This window comes from Gasterosteus aculeatus, chromosome 14 (genome assembly GCF_964276395.1).
Source record: "Gasterosteus aculeatus chromosome 14, fGasAcu3.hap1.1, whole genome shotgun sequence".
Classification (NCBI taxonomy): Eukaryota; Metazoa; Chordata; class Actinopteri; order Perciformes; family Gasterosteidae; genus Gasterosteus; species Gasterosteus aculeatus.
The window spans coordinates 6,500,414-6,525,110 of NC_135702.1; the positions used below are offsets into that span (position 1 = coordinate 6,500,414).

The window sequence follows — 24,697 nt, forward strand, 5'->3', positions numbered from 1 at the left end:
TTTGCCCCCCTTGAACCTAGCAATGAGTTAACCCCAACTTGTCCGGTCTGACGCCCGAACATCTCCTCTTCAGTTGACACTTCTTTCTCCCCAACACAATTTACTCTGTCACCCTGACCTCCCGGCCCTCCGCCATTCCAAACTAACCACCACCCATGGTTGGAGCCAAGACTGTCAGTTGTCCTCTTGCTCGGTTTGCCCCAGCTCAGACGAGGTTCAGTGACAGGTCAACCAGTCACCTGAACCAAGACCTCCATCACTCTATCCAACTCTGTGGAAACGTTGCAAGAAGAAGCAGCTTACTGTGTGGTCAACAAAAGCATTTCAGCAGCTGCACCAAGCCAGTCACACATTGGATTTGTGGCACGCTAAAAAATAGTGTGAACTTTAGCTCTTTACTGCGCCAAGTCAAAGGCTATGTTTGTTGTTGGCCGTGAAGATAATTCAGCATTTTCTTAAACAACAGAATATATATTAAGTCTGACAGTGTTCTTTTTGATTGACTCTTGGCGCTCCTGCTGGCAGTAACTTTCTTGTGCTGGAACATTATTTGCACTTCACTTACTTGGTTTGGGTAGCACCATTGCATGCAAACAGACCATTATGCGTAGTAATAGACTCGCAAACTGCTTCCCCTGTATCAATATCATAAGTTCGATGTCCAGGCTAAGGTCCATTTTTTTCTCGATCCGCTTTTTTATCTTGACGATTTTTGTTTCTATGTTTTAATCCAAATTGGTTTTAGGTAAATGCATTATCCAAAGGGACAGGATACAAGATTCTTTTGCCACGCCAAGTGAAGGCTCGTAGCTAACAATGCCAAACGGATCCCATCCCGGCCATACCAACAAAGCAAGGAAAAGCTCAGATTACAACACACACAGAGGGATAGTGACTGCATTCCATGCTCAGCTCAATAACAGATATTTAGCACATATTTGTATTGCTGTTATTCTTCATTTTAGTGGGTTAAAGACTTTAATGCCTGAAACACACATAATTGCTATTAAACTTATCTGACCATTTAACAGAGATAAGATCCCATGTGCCCACACAACAGAAAAATAGTCAGCCAATACCACTGACCACTACCACTGGAATGCAACCACAGCTAGTAAAATACACCACAGCAGCGAAACTACCGGCAGTACATCAGTGATCACGGAAGTTTGCCAAAACCCCCAAATGAATGAACCGCTGCTGCAGACAGCCTACAGACTCAGCGTTGCCACCAGGAAGTTGTATGTGGACACTTAATGGAACATAAGTATCATCACTCGATCTTGCATTACATGCATACTCACCATTTTGGCTCTTATCAAGCATTTCTCTTCTCATGTGAACCACGCTGACAAAACGATAGTGAGATGGCACAACACGCAGCGGTGCCATGTATAGCACAATCTTTATCGACTCAGCACATTCCACGAAAGCAAAGCATTTAACTCTCACCACAGTGTGCAGATAATACCTTTAACAAGCCATCTGTTTGCCCTTGCTTCATGGAACATGGGAAAAAACAAATGTGGGCAATGGTTGACCTGTGACTTAGGAAACAAATGTTTGGCAGTAGATTAGAAAATGCAGAAGCAGGGGCGGCTTGCTCGTGCTCCTGGGAGTATAGAAAAAGGATACCTGATATTACAAGAGCATATGTGTGTGGACAGTTTCTGCAGATAAACAAATACCTTCTTACTGGTGTGCTCCAAAAAATGACATCACTTCGAAGCATGGAGCTAGCAATTCTCTACTTCAAAAAAAAAAAAAAGGAATCTGGGTAAAACTAAACGTTTAAATAAATGGGTGGGAAAGTTTGTGATTTACTTGGAATGCTATTTTTTTTTAGCACCTTGAGATATGAATAGATATCTGCACTCGTACAAAAGTATTCACCTACCAGGCCACTCACCTGTCTGTATATCGGCGGGTAGGTTCATTCAACATCAGACCATATTGTGCATGGGTGAAGTGAGGTTGGCGCAGCAGCCGGTAGCGTAGCGGTTGGCAGTCCTTGCAAAGCTTGTTGCCTGGCTTGGATGCCAAGAGGGTGGCATCGATCTCTAGATGTTGCTCCATAGTGAAAAACTGTACACCATAGACCTCTTCTTTTGTGTCCAGCTTCAGAGTCAGTGGGGTGTCACAGAAGACATTACTCGGGCCCAATGAAATGGTCCCCCCACCGACGGTTAGTAGCAGGATGTTGTGGATGGCTGGCAGTGCTGTTTCCTCTGGGCTGAAGAAGGTCACCCACACCGTCAGGGAGTCTGGTACCAGCGGGTAGGTGAACTCCAGCTGAAGCATGCAGCCCTGGAGGGGGCACTCCGACAGGCCGACAACACCTTGCTCAATTCCTGCATTTGGGCTCCAAGTGCGCACGCTTGGCTCACAAGGCTGTTCCACATCTGGAGGGCCTGCAAGACAGACACAACACATTGACATGACATACAAATCAGACAAACTAAGCAAAGGTCCCCTATATATTTCCTATATTCACATAATGAACTAGAAATCATCTTACAAGGGGATCACTATCCGTGAGGCTACATTGGGCCAAATACAGTCAGTCAACAGACAAAAATCCAAACATCTGGCAAAGCAATCAAAACCGCTTTTGTGGTAGATCCCTCTACACAAGGTGTATCCAGGACCACATTTTACTACAATGACGAACACAAACGCAGAAGTTGAAATAAATACCAGCCACACGCTGTCACATCTGGTAATAATTGTTAAATTAGACATATAATGATGGGTAGAAATTTTACGTGGTACGGGTCCTTGAATTCCTGAAAAAAATGCTGAAAAAACATTTCAGAACAAGTAAAATAGTCAGTTCTATCCAAATATCATTTTGAGGAATGTCGACAGATCAATACTGTGCATGTGTGATCTTTTTAGTGTAGCTACACGTTTTGCAAGATCAAGGTAGGGGTGAAACTGAGAGGTCATTGTGGGTCCATCTGCAGGGGAAAGGCAGAGCTGAGGTGTGTACCTTCCGAGAGGGGCCTGTGCAGGGTTCTCACTTCACCACGGTCATTACAACCTCTTGCAGTCACACTCCAGCCATATTTGGAGTCTACACACAGCTAACTCGCATTATCCCAAGTGACGTACACTAACATTCATCAAGCACTTTTAGAAGCCAGCAAGCAGCAGACACTATGTTCTCCCTCAATTTCCTTTTGTGCATTTCCAACCTGGCAACCAACGAAGCCATTTACTAACCTCATTTCTGGGCACCGTGCAAAATTCCAGTGTTTAATCAAGTGAGGACTGAATATGGTTTCCAAGCCACATTATCTCAGCACATTTATTATTTTACTGTAAGTGCGTGTGTGGCCAGAGTGGAGGTGAATTAAAGAAAAAGAGAGACAGGGAGAAAGTTAAAGAGAGCGGGCGGAGGGGTGGGTGGGGGGGGGGGGGGGCTGGTGTAAAATACTCCAAGAGCTTGGCTTCGCTTGGCTTATGTAGTTCTGGCTTTCGTTGTACATTTTCATTGAGTTTGCAAGGAAAGGAACTGCAGCCACTGAAAATATTTTGAAATGTCAGCTGTTATGATGGGCCTCCATCCTGCTCTGGCACTGTTGCTAATGTGGTTGGAGATTTAAGAGGAGACAGAATAAGAGTGTCATCCACTATGTAACCTGAGGCAATGTAAACTGTATTTCAAAGATTCAAAGATGTATCCATAATTGGCTAAACAATCTGTGCAAGCAAAGGGCTTTAAATTCAACTTTAAAACCATTTAAAAAAATGATATGCAATGTTTTGCTTAATTAACGGCTTTGTCAAGGGAATTAAAATTCCAATGACAAGATAAATGCTATATTTTGTTTCAGATTTACAGACCCACACAGCTGTCCCAAAATATGATATCGGCATCTTACCACTACATAATAGTGCTGGGGTGTGCGGGGGGGGGTCTAGCCCATTAATGCTAATCCTAAAAATGTACGTCTACTCTGCACGCTGCAATTTTAACTGTCGCCAAACTGGTGCACGACCCAGCACTATTCTTGGGGGCTGGAGATATGCAGCGAGCTGGGTGTTTGCATGTGCTTCTGTGTGGACGTGTCTGCCGTGTCAGTCCCTCAGCTGTCTGGTGGCAAGCACATACCAGAGAGAGAAGACAGGCCGCAGCGTGAATTGGACAATAGGAAAATAAAGTTATATTCTCCTGATTCAATGCTTTGTTCTCACTAAGGGCGGCCCCCTCACTGCAAGGAGAGACTTTTGATTGCTATATTAACAAACAGCAGCCAACAATGTAACCACGTTTTGTCTCTTTAACATCTCCTACAACCTGATTTAACATGGATGCACTCTGACGCTGGGGTCATGGTTTTGCCACACAATTTAGCTCACTAAATGTTTATAAGGATATTTGATAACGAAACAACTGGGAAATCGCAAATCAGCATCTGTGCTGGTTTAATGTTGGGTTTTTTTATGTCGAGGTGCAAAAAAATCCTGGTACTGTGCAGTCCTACAGAAAGGATGATGAATGTTTGACACAACTTACAGAAAGATGACGAGTATGTCAAAATACAACTTCATGATAGATGCTAATGCCTGCTGACTATCCAGTTATAATCCTTCTGGTCTGGAGAATCCTACTGATCCAAAAAAAGTCCAGAGAGCCGTAAGAATAAACAGACAGGGATATGTCCGGGCAGGCACACTTTATGCTTTCTAAGAAGTGTCTGGCTCTGGCCCTCAGTATCAATGACTCACTGTCACCCACTTTCTCACTCCCAAGGCAGATACTTGAGATTTAATGTCACATCATGTTGAATTCAGCGGTTTATTTAAAATATATATATATTAATATACATTTCACTGATGATAGATGGATAGATGGATAGATATAAATAATCTTGTTAAATCAAAGGAGGGAAAGTAAGCAGATCTTTGTTTACAATAGTGGGTTATGTATAACGTTAAAATTACATTTAGTTCCTATTGGTTGATTATTATTTGGACCTGGAGCCTGGCTGTTTATTCTTGTCAGGCAGACAAACCATTGCATCACAAAAACCAGGATGGAATCTAATATTAATAACATTAATGACCTCAACGTATAGACACACATACTTTTAGTTATTTGGTTAATATATACATATTTACACGCAAGCAAAGATTTAGTATATTCCTTATATTGCAAAAGCATATGAAGATTATTATGTTGTATACCTCCATGTGCATACGCAAAATAGCAGGATTGTGTATACACACAGAGCTCCACACACATTTCCCCACTCTTGTTGCCGAACATACGCATCCTAGACCTTTCACTTCCATTCATGCACGCTGCTGTTTGCAATCAACTCGGGATCCTCCCTTGTGAATGTCACCAACCACATGCAATTCTCCCAACTATCTTGGCGCCTCCCTGAATCCATATCTATGTGTGGTTGCTTTTATTTTTTTTGTCCAGCTTTTTTTGTCCAGGCCATACAATAATAAAGAGTATGAGGGATTCTCTGGCTCTAATTGACCTTACTATGCCAATAGTTCCCAGTCAAGTAGTGTGACCCCACGGAAATAACAAGTTGCCAACACATTTTAATTCCAACTTGTCAATACGCCCAGGTCCAATAGTGACGCAGATCGCCATACGTTGTTGTTACTCGAAGGCCTGTTACTGAGTTCCCATGTTTGTGCAAATCACCAATCAATGCGAATGAATGGACACATGCACAGTCACACAGAGGCATATGTCGATGTGCTTATCTTCCAATATGTTCCGCCAATATCTAAAAGGTTTACAGTTTCTTAAATGGGTTTGCCTGTCTACTTGCAAGTTCCTAACTGCTGGACACATATGCGCCATCACAGCAGGAAACGGCAGCTGTGGTATCCAGTGAGAAGCTGGCCCAACAAGCAGCAGAGTTAAACGGGAACGGGGAGCTGCCACAAACAGGGACCCCTTCCAAGAGGGAAAATAGAGTACAGTTTACACACGCAGCATGTTAGACAAGCCCAGACTTGCCTCTGGTACATACACCATAGTCAGTGTGCAGGCAAGGTCCAGTGGCTTCAGAATCTACAGGACATCCACATATACCCACAATATAAACACACACACATACACACAGACAGACACAATCGCAATGGGGTTAACAACACCCTCAAACTGTTACATTATTGTACGATAAAAGTACAGCCTCTCGTACCTTTATTGCTTAATTATTATCAATAAAGCGGTTTTCACATGGACCCACAAATTGAATATTTACAAGGTTTGTCCCATCATAAACTTTGAACAATACAAACAATACACGGAAATTGGGTTCTGTCGCTTCCAGAAATATACACTCTTGGTCTAACAAGAGAATAATTAATATGGTCACCATTAGAAATATAGCAATATGTGTGAAGAAGCAAATTATGTCAATAAACCGAATAGAAAACTAAAATGTCTGCATTAGACATAGTATTTCTCCTTGGTTATTGGCACAGTATGTAATGTTTTGGCGCAACATATATTGGCACAATATGTACATGTATGTATGGGCAAAATCCTGTTCATGGATACCAAGACCTTGGTGCATACCTGTATGTGTGCATATCTATCAAACAGACTTTGTTTGTATCGCACCAGGAGAACTTTGAAGTGCTTCACAGATGATGGACAAGGCAAAAATTAGAAAGAAAAAGTATACAATGATAATAATATTTTTTAACCTTTTTCAATTTGAGGTATGGCTAGAAAGGTCGGTGTCATACACACATTTAAATATTTCAGTACTTCCAGCAATTCTCAGCTCATCAGGCAGACTAATCCAGCAGCGTGGAGCCATAATGGCCATAAACCGCCTCACTAAAGGTTTTAGAGTTTGTTTTTATGTGTATCATTATGTGTGAGCATGTGTTCATGGTTACGACATTTCAGTTTAGCTCACATTTCAATAGCATAGAACTAACTATTTTACTGTTTTTTTTATGTGATCATCATCTTACCATTTTATTTTATGATCATTATTTTATTTTTTTCACTACTGATCACACTTCAATTGTAGCCCAAAGGGTATGAGGAATATAGTCCGGGAGTGTGAGAGCCAAAGCAGTGATAGCCCTGTTAGCTTTTTATATAGCTATAGCGGGTACTATGTCACGGTGTGGTTCACTTCCTGTCTTATTTTGTAGTTTTCTGCCACTCGTGTCCCCGGGTAACTTCACTTCCTGCCTTCCTTGTGACTATTAAAGTCTTTTGTTTGCCGCAAGTCTGCGTTTGAGTCCTGCCTTCCACCCAGCAACCCTGACATACTAAAAGTTAACTTTAAGAGCAGCATGAATTGGACTAAAGACACATACTAATTGGACAGCCTAACCATTGAAGTGAATACAAGATGCATTAAAAAACTGGCACAAGTTTTTTCTATCAACCCCATCAACAACAATTTCCCATTTCAGTATTCAATGGATTCAGCTGCCAAATGCTCTTAAAGACCCTGGTTTGTTTTATAATGAGGCAGCAGTCTCCGGTTTGGACAAGTGAAGCCAAAACAGAAATGTCTTAAAACTTATCTTCACTAGTGAGCGGAGGCAAGTCCATGAGACAAATTGCCCTCCTTCTCACTTCATTTATTACCACAGGAAACCTGGTAAACAAGAGTTTATGTTCTCAATTCACTGTTTTCAAGTGTTCTTCCACTTTGTGTTTCTTTGGCAAAAAATTTGGAGTAAAATACACCATAAAGCGGCTTGGGCGTCGGGGGGGGCTTAATGTGATTGACTGGTCAAAGGCCGCTACCAGAGCCTTGTATGGCGCCTCTATGTCACTCCTCCGTGTTCCAAATGTGTAATGAAATGACAATGACAATGTCTGCTGCTATAAAAAAACATAGTATATATATAGTGTCATACTGTACCTTCAGCCTCTCGCGGGGACCAGTGTCCCGAAGGGGCACACGGTCGGGGGGAGGAGGAGTTGGAGGCATACTGCAATAGAACTCCACCCTCAGTGCATTTATCACACACTGATCCCACTTCTCTAGGAAACCAACAGACAGGCACACAAACCAACTTAGATACAGGCCAAATAAATGTCATTCATACAATAAAAACAATCACATCTATAAATATTTTTACCAATGATGAGAGCATAGTGGTATGTGGCTCACCTATAAGGGCCTGTAATAATACCCCTGGTTGTTATATTAACCCAAACAATATTCAATTATTCTGTCCAGTTAGTTGTGTATGAAGCTCATTTCACCTCTCATAAAAGTGTCCAGAAATCGGTGGAAACCATTCCAGGGTGATGGAATTATGATGCTGCTCGACCACTTGAGGGGACATTGGCACCGGAGGAGGTTTGGAAGCGGGTTGCCATGTCTGGTAGATGAGGTCCAGGTAGCAATGCATCCTCGCAACCTGGTTGAGCGTGAATGAGTCTGTGCACGCATCATCTGAAAGTATATTGGATCGATCAGTGACAGGAAAGGGCAGGAATTAAACAATTCCATCTACATTGAATTCAAAAATAGTAATACATAACATCCCTTGATATTTACCACTTTCACATGTAACTATGACAACAAAGATTCTCTCACCTTTTCAGAAGTGTCATGAAAGGATGTAACCCCCCCCCCCCAGGTTTTTCCCATGAAATGTCCCTGCTAAATTCCACATCCGTCTCAGTATGCACACAGACTCAACAAATTCCTCAACGGGAATCTTTATGTGTCAGTTTCATGTGAGAGGTAGAACTGTAGGGTTCTGAGCAGCTAAGTAGTAAAACATATGTGTCCGTCTCACCTGCATAGCTCATGTAGTTGTTAAACGGCGTGTGTGTGAAATGGCGACAGCCACAGGTTTCGTTGCCAGGTTCGGGATCGTGGCAGCCTTTGTATTTGGGTGTTGGGTTGGTGTCGGCACACAGATCTCCGGTTTCCATTGAAGGGTCAGTCTCCAAACATGCATCATTGCAAGACTCAATCTCTGAAATACCTCGAAACACGTGATAAAGTCCGAGACTGTGACCGATCTCGTGGACCATTGTGTCAGTGTGACCAAATGTACCATAGAAGGAAGGGTTCAGAACAATCCCACCTGAGAAAATGAGGAAGAGGACATTCACATGGTGTGCACACAACAACAAAAAAGCATATTCCTAGTCTAGTGTAAAGTAATTGTGGAATTGGAATAAAATTCAGACAATGCATCATTAATGGGCCGCCGCACTTTTTCCCTGTAAGAGCTGCGATTGAGAGAGAAACTGCCGAAGGCTTGAACTCTAATTACTCAAAATCAACAATCTAGACTGCCAAAGATGAGTTGTGTGTATGTCAGCGTGCATGCATGTGTGTGTGCGTGTGTGTGTGTTGTCGTTCGTCTTCTACCCAAATGTGTGAGGGCCTCTTTGTCCCAGGGCCAGGTGGCAACCCCCGCCAGATCTTCATCAGAAGAATTGGCAAAGAAGACATTCAGGTGAGTTGAGCCATTCAAACGTAGAATCTCTTTCAGCTCTTTAACATCCAAATAGGCTCTGAAAGGTAAAAAGGCATGGGAAAGGAAAAACAGTATTTCATATTAGGTTGCAACAAGGAACTGAATTTCATCAAAGTTTTTCAAATAACAACCGTGTATTGTTATCAGTCAGCAAGACAGAGCTGATAATTCAACCCGTGCTGAATTTGAATACTTCATTAAATGTTTTGTAATAGCCCTTAAGCCAACAGAGTAGAAGTTGAAAAAAAAATTAGGAAAAGGTTAGGTTTCAACCAATATATCCAATATGGCCAATAAATCAATACTAATTAATCCATTTAATATAACCTGTGTTCAGCCAAAAAGACATTGTGTTGTAAAGTCTTGGCACAGTAATTGTGCACCTGCAGTGTGGGTATGATTGATGTCAGATAAAGTACTTTAAATTGGGTTGTTGCAACCACTGTTAATGTCTCTTTTTATCCATTTACATTTCATTGCAAAGTAAGTGAAGAGAACTTCACTTTATGTGATGGACTTAAACATTTCTTACTTTTATCTGTGTACAATACCTTAAAATTTGCCTCTACGGGTGTTTTGCTCGTTTACAGTTGACTCTGCATTTGTGGTGACACAAAATGCCAAGCCACAATGTTTTTGTGTCCATGGTGATGTTGGATATTTCATGTTGGAAGAAAGTAAATCATGCAAAAACCAGTGTAATGATTTTTTCCGATTGTGTATCTCTTCGAGGATCTCCTCTAGTGTTCGTCGTCTTCATTTCTGCATGGCAGGGTAATCTCGTGGAAAGCTCCATAAGTACCAAACAGGTGCTTTTGTGAAAAATCTCCTCTTTCAAAACATAATTCTTGGATGTCTTAATATTTTGTGACATTGCTTCATGTTCTTCATGGTTTTACCGGCTTCACTCCAGTGAAATGACACTGGACACTAAGGGAAATTCACAGTGACGGATAATTAGCAAATATTCTGATGTCTCCCTGCCATGACATAATGTTTTGTCTCAGGCGTGGGGATACCGATGGCAGCACTAACGACTGCAAGTGCAATCACTCAAAACGATGAGATCTTTCCAAGAAAATACTGTCATTAATTGTTTAACACATGGGAGCCTGGGTAGTGGTCTTGGCAAACAGCATCAACGTGCTCGGTCCTGTTTGAAGAGTTAGTAATCTGTTGCACATGCCGAAGTGAGTTTATTTCTTTTAATTCTCTTTAAACTGATGTGGAAATAGATATACTAGGGATACAAAAACAAGTTGAGATATTTTGACCTCATTTGTGTGACCCGCTTACTCTTATTTTGCATGTGCTTGGATCATAACAATACGTGAAATAACACCGCGGCTAAAAGAGCATGCCATTACTGCCCCTGATTCTACAGCACGGAGAGCTTTCTCCCAGCAAAAGATTATTTTTCAGCCAATCCCCATTTTACTCTCTACCCATTTTGTATTCCCGAGTGGCAAAGCAGGCGGACGATCATTCCTGCGTGGGTTTAAGGCTAACTTGTTGCAGGATCACTTTTAAGATGGTATGCTGTTAATGCTGTTGTGATATGTTGTGAGTAGTACCCTGTGTCTTTGATAGTTGACCAATTTTGGTAGAGTTTTACAAATGTACCAGTTGTCATTCTTTGGAACTGGAATTACTGGCATACATCCATTAGGATTAATGGCCCTGTGATAACGTAATGTGTGAAATCTTGGGATTTCATCATTTGGTGCCAAAAGAAGTGAAAATGTGTGAATAGTACCACTTTAGTACTAGTGTTAAACTACAGTAGTTCCTTTTTGTTGGCCAGTATTCACTCAAAGACTTGTAACATAACATTTCTGTGTTAAACTAAACAATGTAAAAGTCTGATAAATTTTGTGTTCTGGAAGAATTTACACCAGTGAGCTAGTTTCCGCAACACGGTTACACCTGCTAAGGTTACCACGCATGCTCATTTCATCAACAACAACACAAAAGGTTTCCTGACATTTCTTAAAATCTTTCCTTTCTATGCCTGAAATCTTCAAGTTGCTGCTTGGTGAAGATGGAGCCCTCTCTCAAAAGATGCGTAATATAGAAAGAAGTTCAGTGTTGGAAACGTTTTCTTCCAGCCCACGCAGGAGCAAGGGGCCCTTGCTGGTGTCAGGTCTAATGATCGAGTGAGAACCGAATATATAATGTTCTTCTTCCTAGCAATTTCAGGAATTTAATTATTTCCTTTAAAAATATTTGTCCCGAGTTATTGGGACATAAATGGTGGGGGGTGAGGGGTGGTTGAGTCACCAACGAAGAAGAACAGAGAGTTCTAGTCAAGGGTCAGCACCTACATAAACCAAGCTCAATTCCTCTTAAGCCCTCTGTCCTCTTAAGAAATCCCAATATGCAACACATGCTGGTTTGATGAACGGAGAGACTTTTGGATCAAAAGCAACAATTGATTAAACAAGAAAAACCCCATTGTCTTTCTGCATCTGCATTTTTGAATATTTGCGTGTACGATTTCAGACGCTGGAAAAGCTTTCGGTAAATTATTGGGTTGCAACTTCATCGTGCGGGTGTTAAACGTCAGAGCAGTTTAGGCCTCTGACTTTCGATCCGTCTATTTACGTCTTAGTCAAAACCATCTTGTCAATCACCCTTTACCACGCCCACGGTCTCTCTCTCTCTCTCTCTGTCTCTCTCTCAGTCTCTCTCTCTCTCTCCCGGCCCTCAACTATTTCACCATCCCTTGGTCTCTGTTCTCCTCTCTTGCCTTCCATTAAACTTTTCTTAGCCAAGATGAGCCACTTGGGAAAGACAGGAGTTTCCATGCATTTAACCACCCCACCTTTTGGACATATCCTGGAGAATAGCAGAAACAAAATTAAAGTAGTGAGAGAAAGAGAGAGAGAGAGAGAGAGAGAATGGTAAAGTAAGTACATAAAATCAAGCTTAAAATAAGTATCACTGGAGGGCATTTGTTGGAGGTCCAGGGGGGAACGAGGCAGCTCAGACGGCAGCGTTAATGCTTCTATATCTGATGCGTAGTAAATGGGGGATTATGACCTTATACATTTACACCCATATATAATTCATACAAGCCCATAAGCTTGCCTTGTATACACGCGTCTGGACCAGTATAGTGTGTAAGCTGGCATGGCAATGACGGTCTCACCGCCAAAAACACTTTTAAAATTGGAGGGGGGCCCTCAGCTCCTCTGTCATCGAGTCGGTCAACACCACAGCCCCTAAACCCATCATTCATCTCAGCCTTTATTACTATACTTGCACTCTCCTCTTTAACCTTCCAAATTACTCCGCTGATTTTTCTCCCCCTCCAAGTATGAGACACGCACAGGAACTGTGTCAACGCTCAGATGCAGGCAATGCTGCTGTGACTGCTCCGAGCCTGGAGAAAAATAAGTGTTTGGAGGAGTGGACGATGGGATGGTTTTAAGCTCAAAAGTGAGAGAGGAATAGAGCACCGGAGTGAACAGTATTGAGTCAATTCCCTAGTGTTCCATATATTCAAAAGAGCACCTACATACATTATCCCCTCGCAGCCAGATGAAAGTCCCCTTTTCTGCCCAGTGAAGTAAAACCCATCCTTACTCCACTTTCCCCTCAGTCACCTAGTTAAGCAGAAAGAGGTCTATCAGCCCCCATGCCAGCACAGGTGAAACTTCAACAGCAGGTGCTTTAGAAGTGTGCTATGTCTTTAAAGGAGAAGTGCAAACTCCTGGTATTTACGCCCAAGCACTCCATTATATTTTATGGGATGGGAGCTTAAGGTTTAGACGACCAACTGTAAAACACCCAAGCCAATGGCCCCGGAGATTAGCTTCCCACTCTGAGCAAAAATATAGCGGGGAGCAGGAGTGAAGGAAAGAGAAAGGGTGGTCTATCCATTAACCTGCCACATTAAGAGGTATTGACTCAGTAAGGGGAGAAAGACAGAGGCCAAGGGAAAACAGATGACCTACTGGCCTCTGACAGAGACAGGCCAAAGCTTCATTTCCCAAAACCATATGAAGGACCAAACGTTCCTAATATCCGCCCCCCCCCCCCCCCTTGCAAAGTGTGTTTATACATTTGCTTTAGTTTGGGAGGTATTTAAAAAAAAACATTCTGATTTCAGAAGGTTGCACGTTTTCTGATACGACGGGGAATGATCCTCCGTCAAGTTGCTAGTATATCGCATTGATCTCCCGTTGGCAGACAAAGACACATAAGCCTCTCAAACTACTTTTTTTTCAGTGCAATAGCTTTCTGCTGTTTAGCACACATCATGTAAATTCACAGTGTATAATTTACAGCCGCAATTTCCAATGCCCCTGGCTGCACACAAAAGTATGAAAATGCTTTTACAGATAACATCAAATGGCACCGAAACCATAAGACGTGTCAAAAACCCAGGGCTGTGAAAACAATGAAAAATATTTTCCTCAGCCAAATGAGGGAGGGAGAGGGGGGATTATTATCAATGGTATTTTCAGAGGGGAGATTGTTGCAGGACCACAGAGATGCCTGTGTCCTGTGCTAGCCAGATTTCGGAAAACCCTCCGCGTAAGTGGTAACAGGCGCAAACCCTGCAAGAAATAAGTGCAGTACCTCACAACCATTGTTCCCCTGCACACGTGGTACATTGTTCATCCAGAATTCCATAATTAACCGAGAATGTCAAACTGTTTGTAGCGCAGCTCTCTGCAAGTCTCTCCAGACATGCGGTACCATAATCAAAGCAAAATAAGCAACCACTTGGGGAGATTATATCTATTTTTTGGACTGAGCATTATCTTGTCCTGGTTCTGTCTGTCTCTTTTTCTCTCTTTCTGGTATCCTTCCTTTCACAAGCCCATCTTTCAAATGGCCGCAGGGGGGTTTGAACAATGCAACGGCAAACGTTTTGCCAATGGCTGAAGAAGTAGTTTGCCTGTCACTTGATAAATTAGCTTCTAATGATGACAAAGCTAGAAAGGACGTGATAGGAAATATGGAAGCAACAGCAAACCCACCTGCCTTTACCCTCTGATGTTGTTAATTAGTCATTATTTAGCTATTTTGCGGCCATTTTAAACAACAGCATTGTGCCAAACAGACCATGCTTCCAGCTTAACTGTGATTGAAAACATACTGGTTCCCGTGATTCATCAGAGACAGAGAATCCCAGAAAGCTAGGCGCACTAGATATTCTCCCTATCACGTGTCCCCATATGACAGAGGTCATTTTCTTTTCTTTTATCTGTCATGATCATTAAGACTCCCCGCGTTGTCTACCAAAATGTCTTCTTCTGCTGTGTTTCAATGTAGAATACAAACAGTCCTGCTATTGGCAGTCTGACATAAACCTTATTACAGAAAAAAAAGACATCTTGCCAGCTTTTACTCATCAGCTAAAAAGCCACAGAAACATTACCACAAAAACAAAAATTTGCATGCAATTATGATGGCCTCTATATTTTCCCAAAGTGGCGGCATGAAACAACGTACAGTCCATAGAGAAGATTCTGTAATAGTGGTATTTTAGTGCAAGTAAAATGAACTATAATAATACCGTTTTTCCAGGAAAATGACTTCAGGCACCCGCGTTAACAGACCCATACCTGCCTCCCCAGGAAACATATGAAACATCCGTGGTTTCTTGGAGAGCGGTGTGTTTTTAAACGATTTCCATTGCAACAAGCCAAAAGCATACTGTACTCTCTTGTCTGACCTCTAATTGCCTTTCCACTGTTTAGAATATCACTCTTTCCAAAAAAACAACTCCCCTCTCCAATCAAGCCAGCTTTATTGGACATTTAGGTGTAGAAGACAGAGTGGAAGAAGACAGAGAGAGTTGTTGAAACTTTGCTACAAAAATGATTAGTCTGGCCTGCGCACTTGCTACTAGAAAAGTCATACGGTTGTGTTTGCTTTGCCCTGCTTAAGTGTGGGACACTGATTGAACCAGGCTAAGGCTAGATTGGACTAGCTGCTCCCAAAGGGTTTCCCAGGCCACACATGTTGAGAGTTATGTTACACTCAAACACCCAAATGGCCAGGAAACAGTAGGACCAGACTTTGAACCCTCCCTTCAGGCACACATGTATGGAATGATTTGTTTTTTGATTTACTCCAGACAGCTGAGACCACGGTGTGTTGGTTTTACCAAAATTACTCATCATGTCAAGTAAAAAACAATAATCAAGTTAAACAAGGGTCATTTAAGATTTTTGTTGAATATTTAAGTCTTGTGGTCATTACCAAAAAATACAAGAGGATTACCATTCCTGCAAACGTGATAACATGCAAAATGTGAACAAAGCCATCTTACTTGTGTGGAGACGAGCGATTGAAGCACGTCTTGGTGACATCCGTCACATTGGGGTTACAGCAGTCGCCAAGGTCATAGAAGAAGTTCTCCCAGTTACATTCAGGGTCACATACGCCATTTCCCTGCTTGTGTTCTGGGCAGCGGCTCCGAAACCCGGACATGCAGTCCCCTGCATCGAACCCTGTCAGCGGATGGTTGCATTCTGGGTCACACACATCGTCGCCAACTTTGCTGATGTCACAGTTAGCTAGAATCAAGCGGTTTCGAAGGGAGGAATTGGTCACGTTGTAAATGCTAAGCTCCCAAGTGATGTTGTAGGGGCTGAAGGCATCGTTTAGCTGCTGGTGCTGCAGGCTTATCTGGTGATCTGATACGGTTGGCTTCATCCGAGCGTCGTCCCAAACATTTATTACACGATAACGCACTTTCTTGGGTCGACGGAAGGTCCAAAGATGGTTGTAGTTTTTGATGACCTCAACGTTGTCGCAGACAGTTTGACCGCAGGTCGGCGGGTCCAGCGTTGTGTCCAATAATCCCTCAGAATTCACAATTCCACCACCACCACCCAGAAATCCTAACCTGCCACCTCCCCCCAGGTCCGGCTTAGGAAAGCTACCATCTTTTACGGTTAGCCACTTCCGGCCCGGGTACTCGAATGTTTCACGTATGACCAGTTGAGGTAGATCTTGGGTGTCCTCGTGGCCTTGCATATGCCTGACAATCTGCCTTTGCCCCCTGGCCTGCCTCCACAGGCACACTCTCTCCACTTCCCCCCTGTAATTATGATTCAGTGCATTACCCCCGATCATCAGCACTTTGCACTTTTTTGTCAAATGGCTAAATACATCGCCCGATTGCTCCCGACTGACACCCACTTGGGCGCCGTTGAGAAAGAGCTTCATGTACACGCCATCATATGTGACGGCAACGTGTGCCCATTGGTTGGGTAAATAGCGAGCGTTGGAGTGGATGGAGGTCACTTTGTGGGCACGGTCAGTTTTAAGGGAGAAGAAAAGGCGAGGGTCACGGTTCCCATGTTCACTAACCGCCTGGATGCCAAGCAGCCAGCCTCGGTCACTGGAGGCGTAGAAACATTTGTCGTATAGGCCTGAAGAGAGAGTAGAAAAGAAGTCAGTTAATATGTGCCCTCCTTTATTTCCAAAAATCGAATGTGGACATTAAAAGAGATAATATTAGCATCAATTAAAAAAACAATAGGACTACGGTCACATGTGAGGTAGCTGACACCTAACTCTACACTAACTCTTTTAATATAGTTATTTTGTGATATTAACATGTCCCATGTATAAGATCCTTAATGCTCATTTGATTTCAGTTTATAGTACCTGTGAAAAGCTTGGACCCATTTTCTCATTCAATTCAATGAGAAAGTGTGTCCAAATGTTTGACTAGTACTGTGTGTTGGTACAATTATAATTCAAAGTATGCATTTTGAACACTAAATAGTCCAAAACCATTCAGAAACGCGTTATTTTCAGAGGGACTGGAAAGATAGTTGTGTTTAGGGAGCAGATGTATTCATATGAGATAAAGTATGATTTCCAAGTGTATGTTGTCCTGGAAATTAGGTGGAAGTGTATGTTTGACTAAGGGAGACCCCATGGAAATCTCTCTGTGTAAGCATCTCATGAACACTGAGCGCATTTAAACTTGTTCGTGTAAATGCCCCCTGTCCATAGGGGTAGCCAGAAAAAGGCTAGTTTTCAGCTCAAGCCTTGTTTTTGTAGAGGCACTAAAACACCTTTTCCTATTTCACTTGGACCGTGTATGTCAGCTTCAGCATGGTAATGTGTTTTCACTTCTTAGGGGATCTCAGAATGTTAATTGTTTGTTTGTTTAGCGCCCGTTGAGGTATGCGCGTGCAGGCTCGCAAGTTCATGTTTGCGTGTGTTTTTTAATACATGTTCGACTATGTGACTATGTCCACATATCCATAGGTTCCAGTCAATGTGTGCAAAGATTCCAAAGCACCTTGATCTGCCTCACAAGGTCCATCTCATCATGTGAAGGTGTGTGTGTGTGTGTGTGTGGGTGCATCTGAATGCATCTGAATCCACTTCTCATTTCTTCCCCATTCGCTTTAGTATGGTCGCAAGTTATGAACTGATCATCATAGTGCGTAAAGAGTACGTCTTTGCCCCAATGCACTCGTCCACTGAAATGTCTTCGTTCCCCATCGATCAGGTCACCTGAGCCTGCAATAAGTGTCTGGCAAATGGTGATTGCACAGACATCTTGCTAACTTTGACCCTCTTCTAATTGGATGCACATTCCATTATGCATTCATTAAACATGGTATTCCAATGGACCAATATTCAAAGAATGAGGGTTGGGTTCAGCGTCAAGGTCAGTCCTTTGGCAGATGACGTTTTCAGCTTTTCCACTACACTGGAAAGAAAAAGCGTTCCATCTGTCAGCTAGTGCACTCAAGGCTAAAAGGTGTGCTAAAATGCTCGTAGGGCTGCTAGTGTAAACAGCTGTCATAATTCTGCCATGCTCAATTAATCTAAGACACTACACTTTTCCAGACCCTGCACTGCGACTATTCTGGCTCACACAAACATACATGTGCACACACACCACATATATATCCACACACTCATGCGGACATGCATATATACATGCTCATGAAAAAATACACAAACTCTCATGTGCACGGACAAATTACCAAGTACACATTTGTATCTTCTCAGAAACACACTGCACACGCTACGGCGGAGAGCTGTTCTTGTCGGTTTCAACGGCAACCTTCCTCGGACTTGCCATTTGTCTTCTTCCAAGAAAAACAAACTCAGGGAAAAACTAAAAAGATTGAAAGAAAAATGTCACAAGGACTTGATAAAAACCAGAGAGGAAGGGAACAATGAAGACTTGGTTTACATGTTAAGGAGTTCTAGCTTTGAAAGGTTGAAGTAAGTTACTTTTCCAAGATCATACTAGAGTGACCTCCACAGCCATTTCTCTGAGGAAACAGTGGAATTTCTATTGATAGTCTAAAAACAAACTTAACAAAAAAAACAAAGATATCAATTTTACACTTGACTTCCAATATTTGACTCATCTGTCAAGTTTCACACTGAATGAGTTCAACTAAATGCTGGATTTCATGAGTCATAAATGACCTACAAATAGTTTCACTTAATATGTTTGTAAAAATGTTGCCAATCAGGTGAAGATATATCATGGATATCATCAGTATCCAAGAAAAAAGTCCCAGCAGAGCTGAAATTGTTATATTGTTTTATTTGTGGATGTATTTGCACACTGCGCCAAAATATATCTGTTATCACAGCAATTATCTGCTTAGGTCTGCATGTAATTGTCACAAGAAGGTCATGGAAGAGAGCCTCCATCCCTCTGGTGATTTATTTTCCACTTCTCGTGATGCGGGACGACCCAACATGACCCGGATACAAGGGCTTATAGGGCAAAACAAAGTTTGCTTGAAATTTGTGTGTGTGTGTGTGTGGGGGGGGGGGGGGGGGGGGGGGCGGTGCATACATAGAAAGCTGTGTGTCTTCATTTTATACATTGAACATGAGAAGAACAGACAAATCTCTTAAGCTAGTAAAGCCGATGAGTTAATGATATAATAAACATATACTAATGCGGCGGCTGCAGATTGAAATATATACTGTTTATCTGTTTTATTTTCTCATTAATTTATTACAATTCTGTAATTCATCAGCTTTTATTTTCCATTGTAACTAAATGCACATATTTCACAGCTATAAGAATCGTGTGCATGACACAACTCAGGACAAGAGAAAGCCTGATTTTGTAAGATCATCAATGCGGGACAGGGAGGGAGAGAGAACGAGAGAGAGAGAGAGAGAGAGAGAGAGAGAGAGAGAGAGAGAGAGAGAGAGAGAGAGAGAGAGAGAGAGAGGGGCCGTGATCAAAACAACACAGTAAAAAAAACAGCTGCTGCAAACAACACTTCTCAGGGATCAAAACAAGCGGATGGAGCATTTTGAGGGGAATTGGGATTTTTGAGACCTGAATTGGATTTAAAAGATTAGGCTTTATTGAATTTGTTTGATCATCATGTGTTCTCCTGAGGCCCCTCTATAGTAAATTGATTGGAATATGATGGGAGCAAATCCTAAAAAATTAGAGGAGGGGGGGGGGGGGGGGGTGCCACAACAACACCTTTGGAAAATAATGTGATCCAATAGCGTATGTGTAAAGCCTATAATGTTAATTTTGTGGTACAAATGGGTCCCTGAGGTATTTATTCAATTCGTCTGGGGTCCAAAGTAGTGTTGTTTTCTCGCTGTATTGCATAATTCCATACAGATGTTCCTGTTATTGTGTCTGTCCTGTAAATCTAGGAGTCACCCGGGTCACAACAGACGCTCTTACCCCTAGACCCCAGTTTGAGACTCTGACAAGGATTGGTTTTGCAGAGCCTGCCAATTGGCCAGCACCCCCTAACAGTGTGCTGTATTTCAAATACACACACACACACACACACACACACACACACACACACAGTGAGAGAGAAGGGGTGACGGATAGATAGAAAATAAAAGGACTGTAAATGTATTAATTTAAGTTGTTTGGGTAGAAAGGTTCCGAAAGGCATATTGGAGGCTGAGGGGGACTGAGTTCAATTCAGTTCATAGGCAGCCATCTGCACAACTATGCTATAGAGGGCAATGAGTTGTGTGTACAACGCTCCCTATCGGCAAGGAAAAGCACTAAAAAAACTGTAATGCACAAAAACGCTATTGGTGGTAGCATATGATGCAGACCAGTTTTAACACCTTTCCGGTGCTCCTTTACGCATGGATGCAGGAGAAAAATGAGTGCGCACAAATGATAACTACAAAGTGCCCAGCTTGCTTGTGCAGGGAGGGATCCACTCAAGTGTGCGTGTCCTCCTCTGCGCAGTCAAGAGACATGGACGTAGCACCACTGATTGCGCTCTTTTATGCGCGCCGAATAACGCATGCTTTTGCACAATAGTCTGCGATTTTTTTTTTCCGACACAGTTTGCTATCAGAAACACCCTGTGACCATGGAAGCGCACGCACGAAACACATTTTCGAACACGGGGGAGAGGACGGGGGCGGGGGGGAGGGAAAGAGAGGGGGGAGGGGGGGGGGGGGCAGCCAGGGTCTCTCAGTCCTGCCCGGAAGCCAATCCAAAAGGTGTCGATTTTTGGGGGGGATACTGAAGCCTGCGGCTTTGAGCTGACCGCTTGGAGCGCCCACCTTCTCCGCCGGACCTCTCGGGCTTTCTGCCTGACGTGCTCGCTCACGGAAGTTTAAGCCATTACATCATAGTTTTAAAATAGCCACGTCGGTTTAATGAAATTACATTTTACGCACAGTGACATCAGCTGCCGGTCAAATGATGCAGTAGCCTATAGCTGCCGGCCGTTCCCCTCACTTGTCTGACCACAACCCAGGCATCTCATCATCCCAAACTAGAAACATTACGGAAAATTCGTTCGGAGGATGAAATTGTTGTTGTACCAATTTCTCTGCGTAGTCTGGCAAACTTAAAACGTTGCTCTGAAATGTGCGTGATTCAATGCGTGCACTACCCAAACGATCCGCTGTACTTTTGAGAGCATTACATCATTGTCTAGTCTGATGGATGAACTCGTTTTCAACTCACTGAAACTGCATGTTGATTTTGTTTTAGATGACATGACAATGGAATAAAATACTGCGGATCCGCATGCTTAGTTCCACATATTACGTGTTAGTGGCCGGTTTTGAAGTTACACTTGTAAAAGGAGTTGCGTTGACAATATGATGGAGAATGTGGAGACTGTCCTACCTGCTATCACTGTGGGTGAGCGTTGACCTCCCTCCGGTTTGATCCACATCTCAAGAGTGAAATTTCCTCTGGGTATCTCCACGCCGGGTTTCAACCGCAGCTGATCTCCCCTGCCGGTAAAATAGACAGCTTTCCCCCGGTCTGGAGAGTTTTCCTCCGCAAGAGAGGAGCGCCGACGCTGGCGGAGCACCCGCCGCTCCAAGCCGGGCAAAGAGCGTTTGCCCCGGGGCAGGCGTGTGGCACAAGCCCCTGGGATGGTGGCTTTTGCCTCCCTAATGCGCACCAACTCCCTCTTGGATCTCCCCTTTCTCCGGACTGTCCCGCACTCTGATCCAAAACACAACAGGAGAATCACCAGGCAAGACACCCAGGGAGATGTCCAAAGTTTCATTTTTCGGGAGAGGTAATGGCAAAAAAAATATTTAAAATAAGAGGAAAAAAAAAAAAAAGAAAGAACGGAATTACTAGAAAAAATATATATGTCCACAATGTTCTCCTCTTTGGAATCCTCTCGAGTTTCTCCTTCTCTGTTACAGCTGTAGAATGTCAAACCGTAGAAACTGTCTAAATAAACCCATAAAGCTATGCTGTTTTCCCCTCTTTATAATGCTAAGCCACGACCCCCTCTCTTAAGCAAAACTACTCTGGAGACATTCAGGGGACACAGGAATATTTGATTCATGTATGTGTTCCACGGTGCCTTTTCAATGGGTCCCATTTAGCCAAAGGGATGACTAATAAGTGATCAATCAAGAGGGGGGTCCGGCCGATGCCCCCCTCATCCCCTTTGGACGGTAGGAGTTACTCGCAGAAATCCACAGTTGTCCGCCAAGCTCTTGTCACACCTTTTGTTGATTCCTTATCCTACCCGTAAAACAGCATGAGAAATGGCACACATTACATTCCAAACAAAAGTGTCAACAAAACGACCTCTCATATTTATTACAGAAAACAAGAGGTGAATTGTCAATTCAAAAAAAAAAAAAAAGAAAGAAAAAACGGAATCCAAACTTCCCCTTGCCTGTATGCGTGTACAAAAGTTGAGATGCACTATAATATCTGGTAAGGCGAATGAGAGGACGAGGGACAGAGAGCCGCAGAAGTAAGCACCGCGGTCCTCATTGATTGCCTGCAGCAGAAACACTTGGAGGACTAAGAGCCAGGCGTCCGCTTTAGAGGCAGTTTCTCTTTTTAACAACAACTCGTGTTTCAAATGTTCCGGGGCTGTGCTTTTTTTTTTTTTTTTTTCAAAGTGGGAAGTCACACAGGTAGGCAACTCTCAGTGACGGCAATTCTCCCTTTGGCACTCGGTGATGGTGTTTACGGAGTTTCCAAGGTGTACATGTATCCCTCTAGTGGTTACAATTTAAACAAACCAATGCAAAGTCCTCGTTGCAGCACCAGAATCAGGCAGTTTTAGAACATTCATTATTTCAGAGCCCAACTAAAACATGAAATAATTATGATATTATTATTAATATTATATAATATTCAAATGTAATTGTAGACCTATTCGACGGAGATTTAAATGCAAACTTTGGGAATGCAAATATGTGGTGCAAAAAACTTCTTTTAGGTTACTCAAGTGCTCCTTTTAAATTTGGCAAAGTAGGACATAAACTGTAAAGGTCGACCTAACTGCCCCGTCAAAGTCATGTTTCCCATTAATGTTCTTTCAAAATAAAATAAGCGTTAGATCAAAGTAATGGGGGAACATTGAGGAAGCCGTAGCAGTCATTGTCCTTAAACGTCATTTAATGGATCAGATGCCCTTTCTTCTTTCAATTTGAAAAGCTAGCGTTTGAGGTTTTAAACCCCAAAATGGCAACAAGTACACTTGTGTATTTTCTTCATGTGCATGTTTTGTTTTTTTCAATCTGGCCTACCCATTTAACGTCAGTTTAAAGTTTATAGCAAATCGCAATTGCCAAACCAGGAATTCTTTTTCCAAAAGGATTTGAAAAAAAGGATAAAAAGTGAGGGATTTGTACGTTTCAGGTTGACTCACACACCCTAATGTTTACTGACATGTCAGGAGACGGATGCCTTTTCAAAACCACACTCTCCACTAAAGTTCATAAACCTTTGAGATTTGTGACAAAGCCTTCGAAGTCACCGCTGCAGAGTGAAATGAAAACAATCCTTTGGTCAATGTTACTGTTACTCTGAGGGTATTTTGACGCAGATGCGGAACGTGACTTTACCATTTAATGGTTTTCCATAGAGACAGTCGGCTGGAATGTCGATGTTTCCTCTCTGTTCTCCCACAGTTGTTTGTTGTAAATGTGTGTTTAGACAGCAAAAACTTGCCACCTACCATAAAGGCAAGAGAGAACAAACATTAAATATTTGCTCTCCTTCTCATACGGTGCTGCGACTTTGGGCCATATATTTCCCTTTGTGTCTTGGGGGGGAGGGAGGGGGGGGCACATATTGAGAGGTGTTTGACCTTGGAAGTTGCTGGGGGTAAAGTTTCACATGGACCACACATTGAAATCGTGTCAAAGGAGACAGTGGACAACCTGACATGTGAAAGGTTGGACTGTGTGTCCAACCTTTCACATGTCAGGTTGTTAAACCATTCTCCCATTAGTCGTGGTTGTGTGGCAACACTTCCATCTGTTTGAGTGAGTTTCTGTTTGGGTCCTTGTCTCAAAGACTCCTGATTCTCATGAGATTGCTTGTTTTTGAGGCACACTCTGTGGTAGTACGCTTGTTTTTTCTCGACATACCCAATTTGCCCTTTTCTTTTCAGTCGGCAAAATAGCACCGTGTCGTCCACCTGAATATGATCGAATCGTGTAATGCATTGCGAGGGAACTTAGCTCTGAAGGGAAATGAAAATGTGAACCCGCTGAGGCACCAGAGTATTGTGACAGAAGAGGAGAGACAGCTCTGCAGACCTGTAATTATATTCTTCATTTCTTCACCTAGGATCAGACTGTCACTCTGGCAGATGGGTGACAAAGATAGAACAGATGACCTAACGCTTACACTCAGCATCCTTTCAGGTTGGTACACTATGTACAGACTGACAGGGGGGGGATTGAGGGGGAGCCCTGAAATATCCTCAACTAAAGCCACCAGAAAACCCCTCAGGCTGAGACCGATCAACATGCACAAAGTTCAAACTGCGTG

The 24,697-nt window shown here is 42.7% G+C and overlaps 1 protein-coding gene across 2 annotated transcripts in view; it reads right to left on the reverse strand.

The window, feature by feature from the left end:
• The window catches only part of pappaa (pregnancy-associated plasma protein A, pappalysin 1a), a 68,691-nt gene extending 45,967 nt beyond the window's left edge, over positions 1–22,724 (reverse strand). For both annotated transcript variants that reach the window (XM_078087717.1, XM_078087716.1), the window contains exons 1-7: positions 21,560–22,724; positions 15,746–16,853; positions 9,348–9,493; positions 8,764–9,057; positions 8,222–8,414; positions 7,875–7,996; positions 1,910–2,411 (exon numbers count right to left, since the gene is read on the reverse strand). In XM_078087717.1, the coding sequence (XP_077943843.1) occupies positions 1,910–2,411; positions 7,875–7,996; positions 8,222–8,414; positions 8,764–9,057; positions 9,348–9,493; positions 15,746–16,853; positions 21,560–21,950 (2,756 nt within the window). In that variant the 5' untranslated portion in view covers positions 21,951–22,724. The remainder of the gene's footprint in view (positions 1–1,909; positions 2,412–7,874; positions 7,997–8,221; positions 8,415–8,763; positions 9,058–9,347; positions 9,494–15,745; positions 16,854–21,559) is intronic.
• Positions 22,725–24,697: the final 1,973 nt, after the last annotated feature.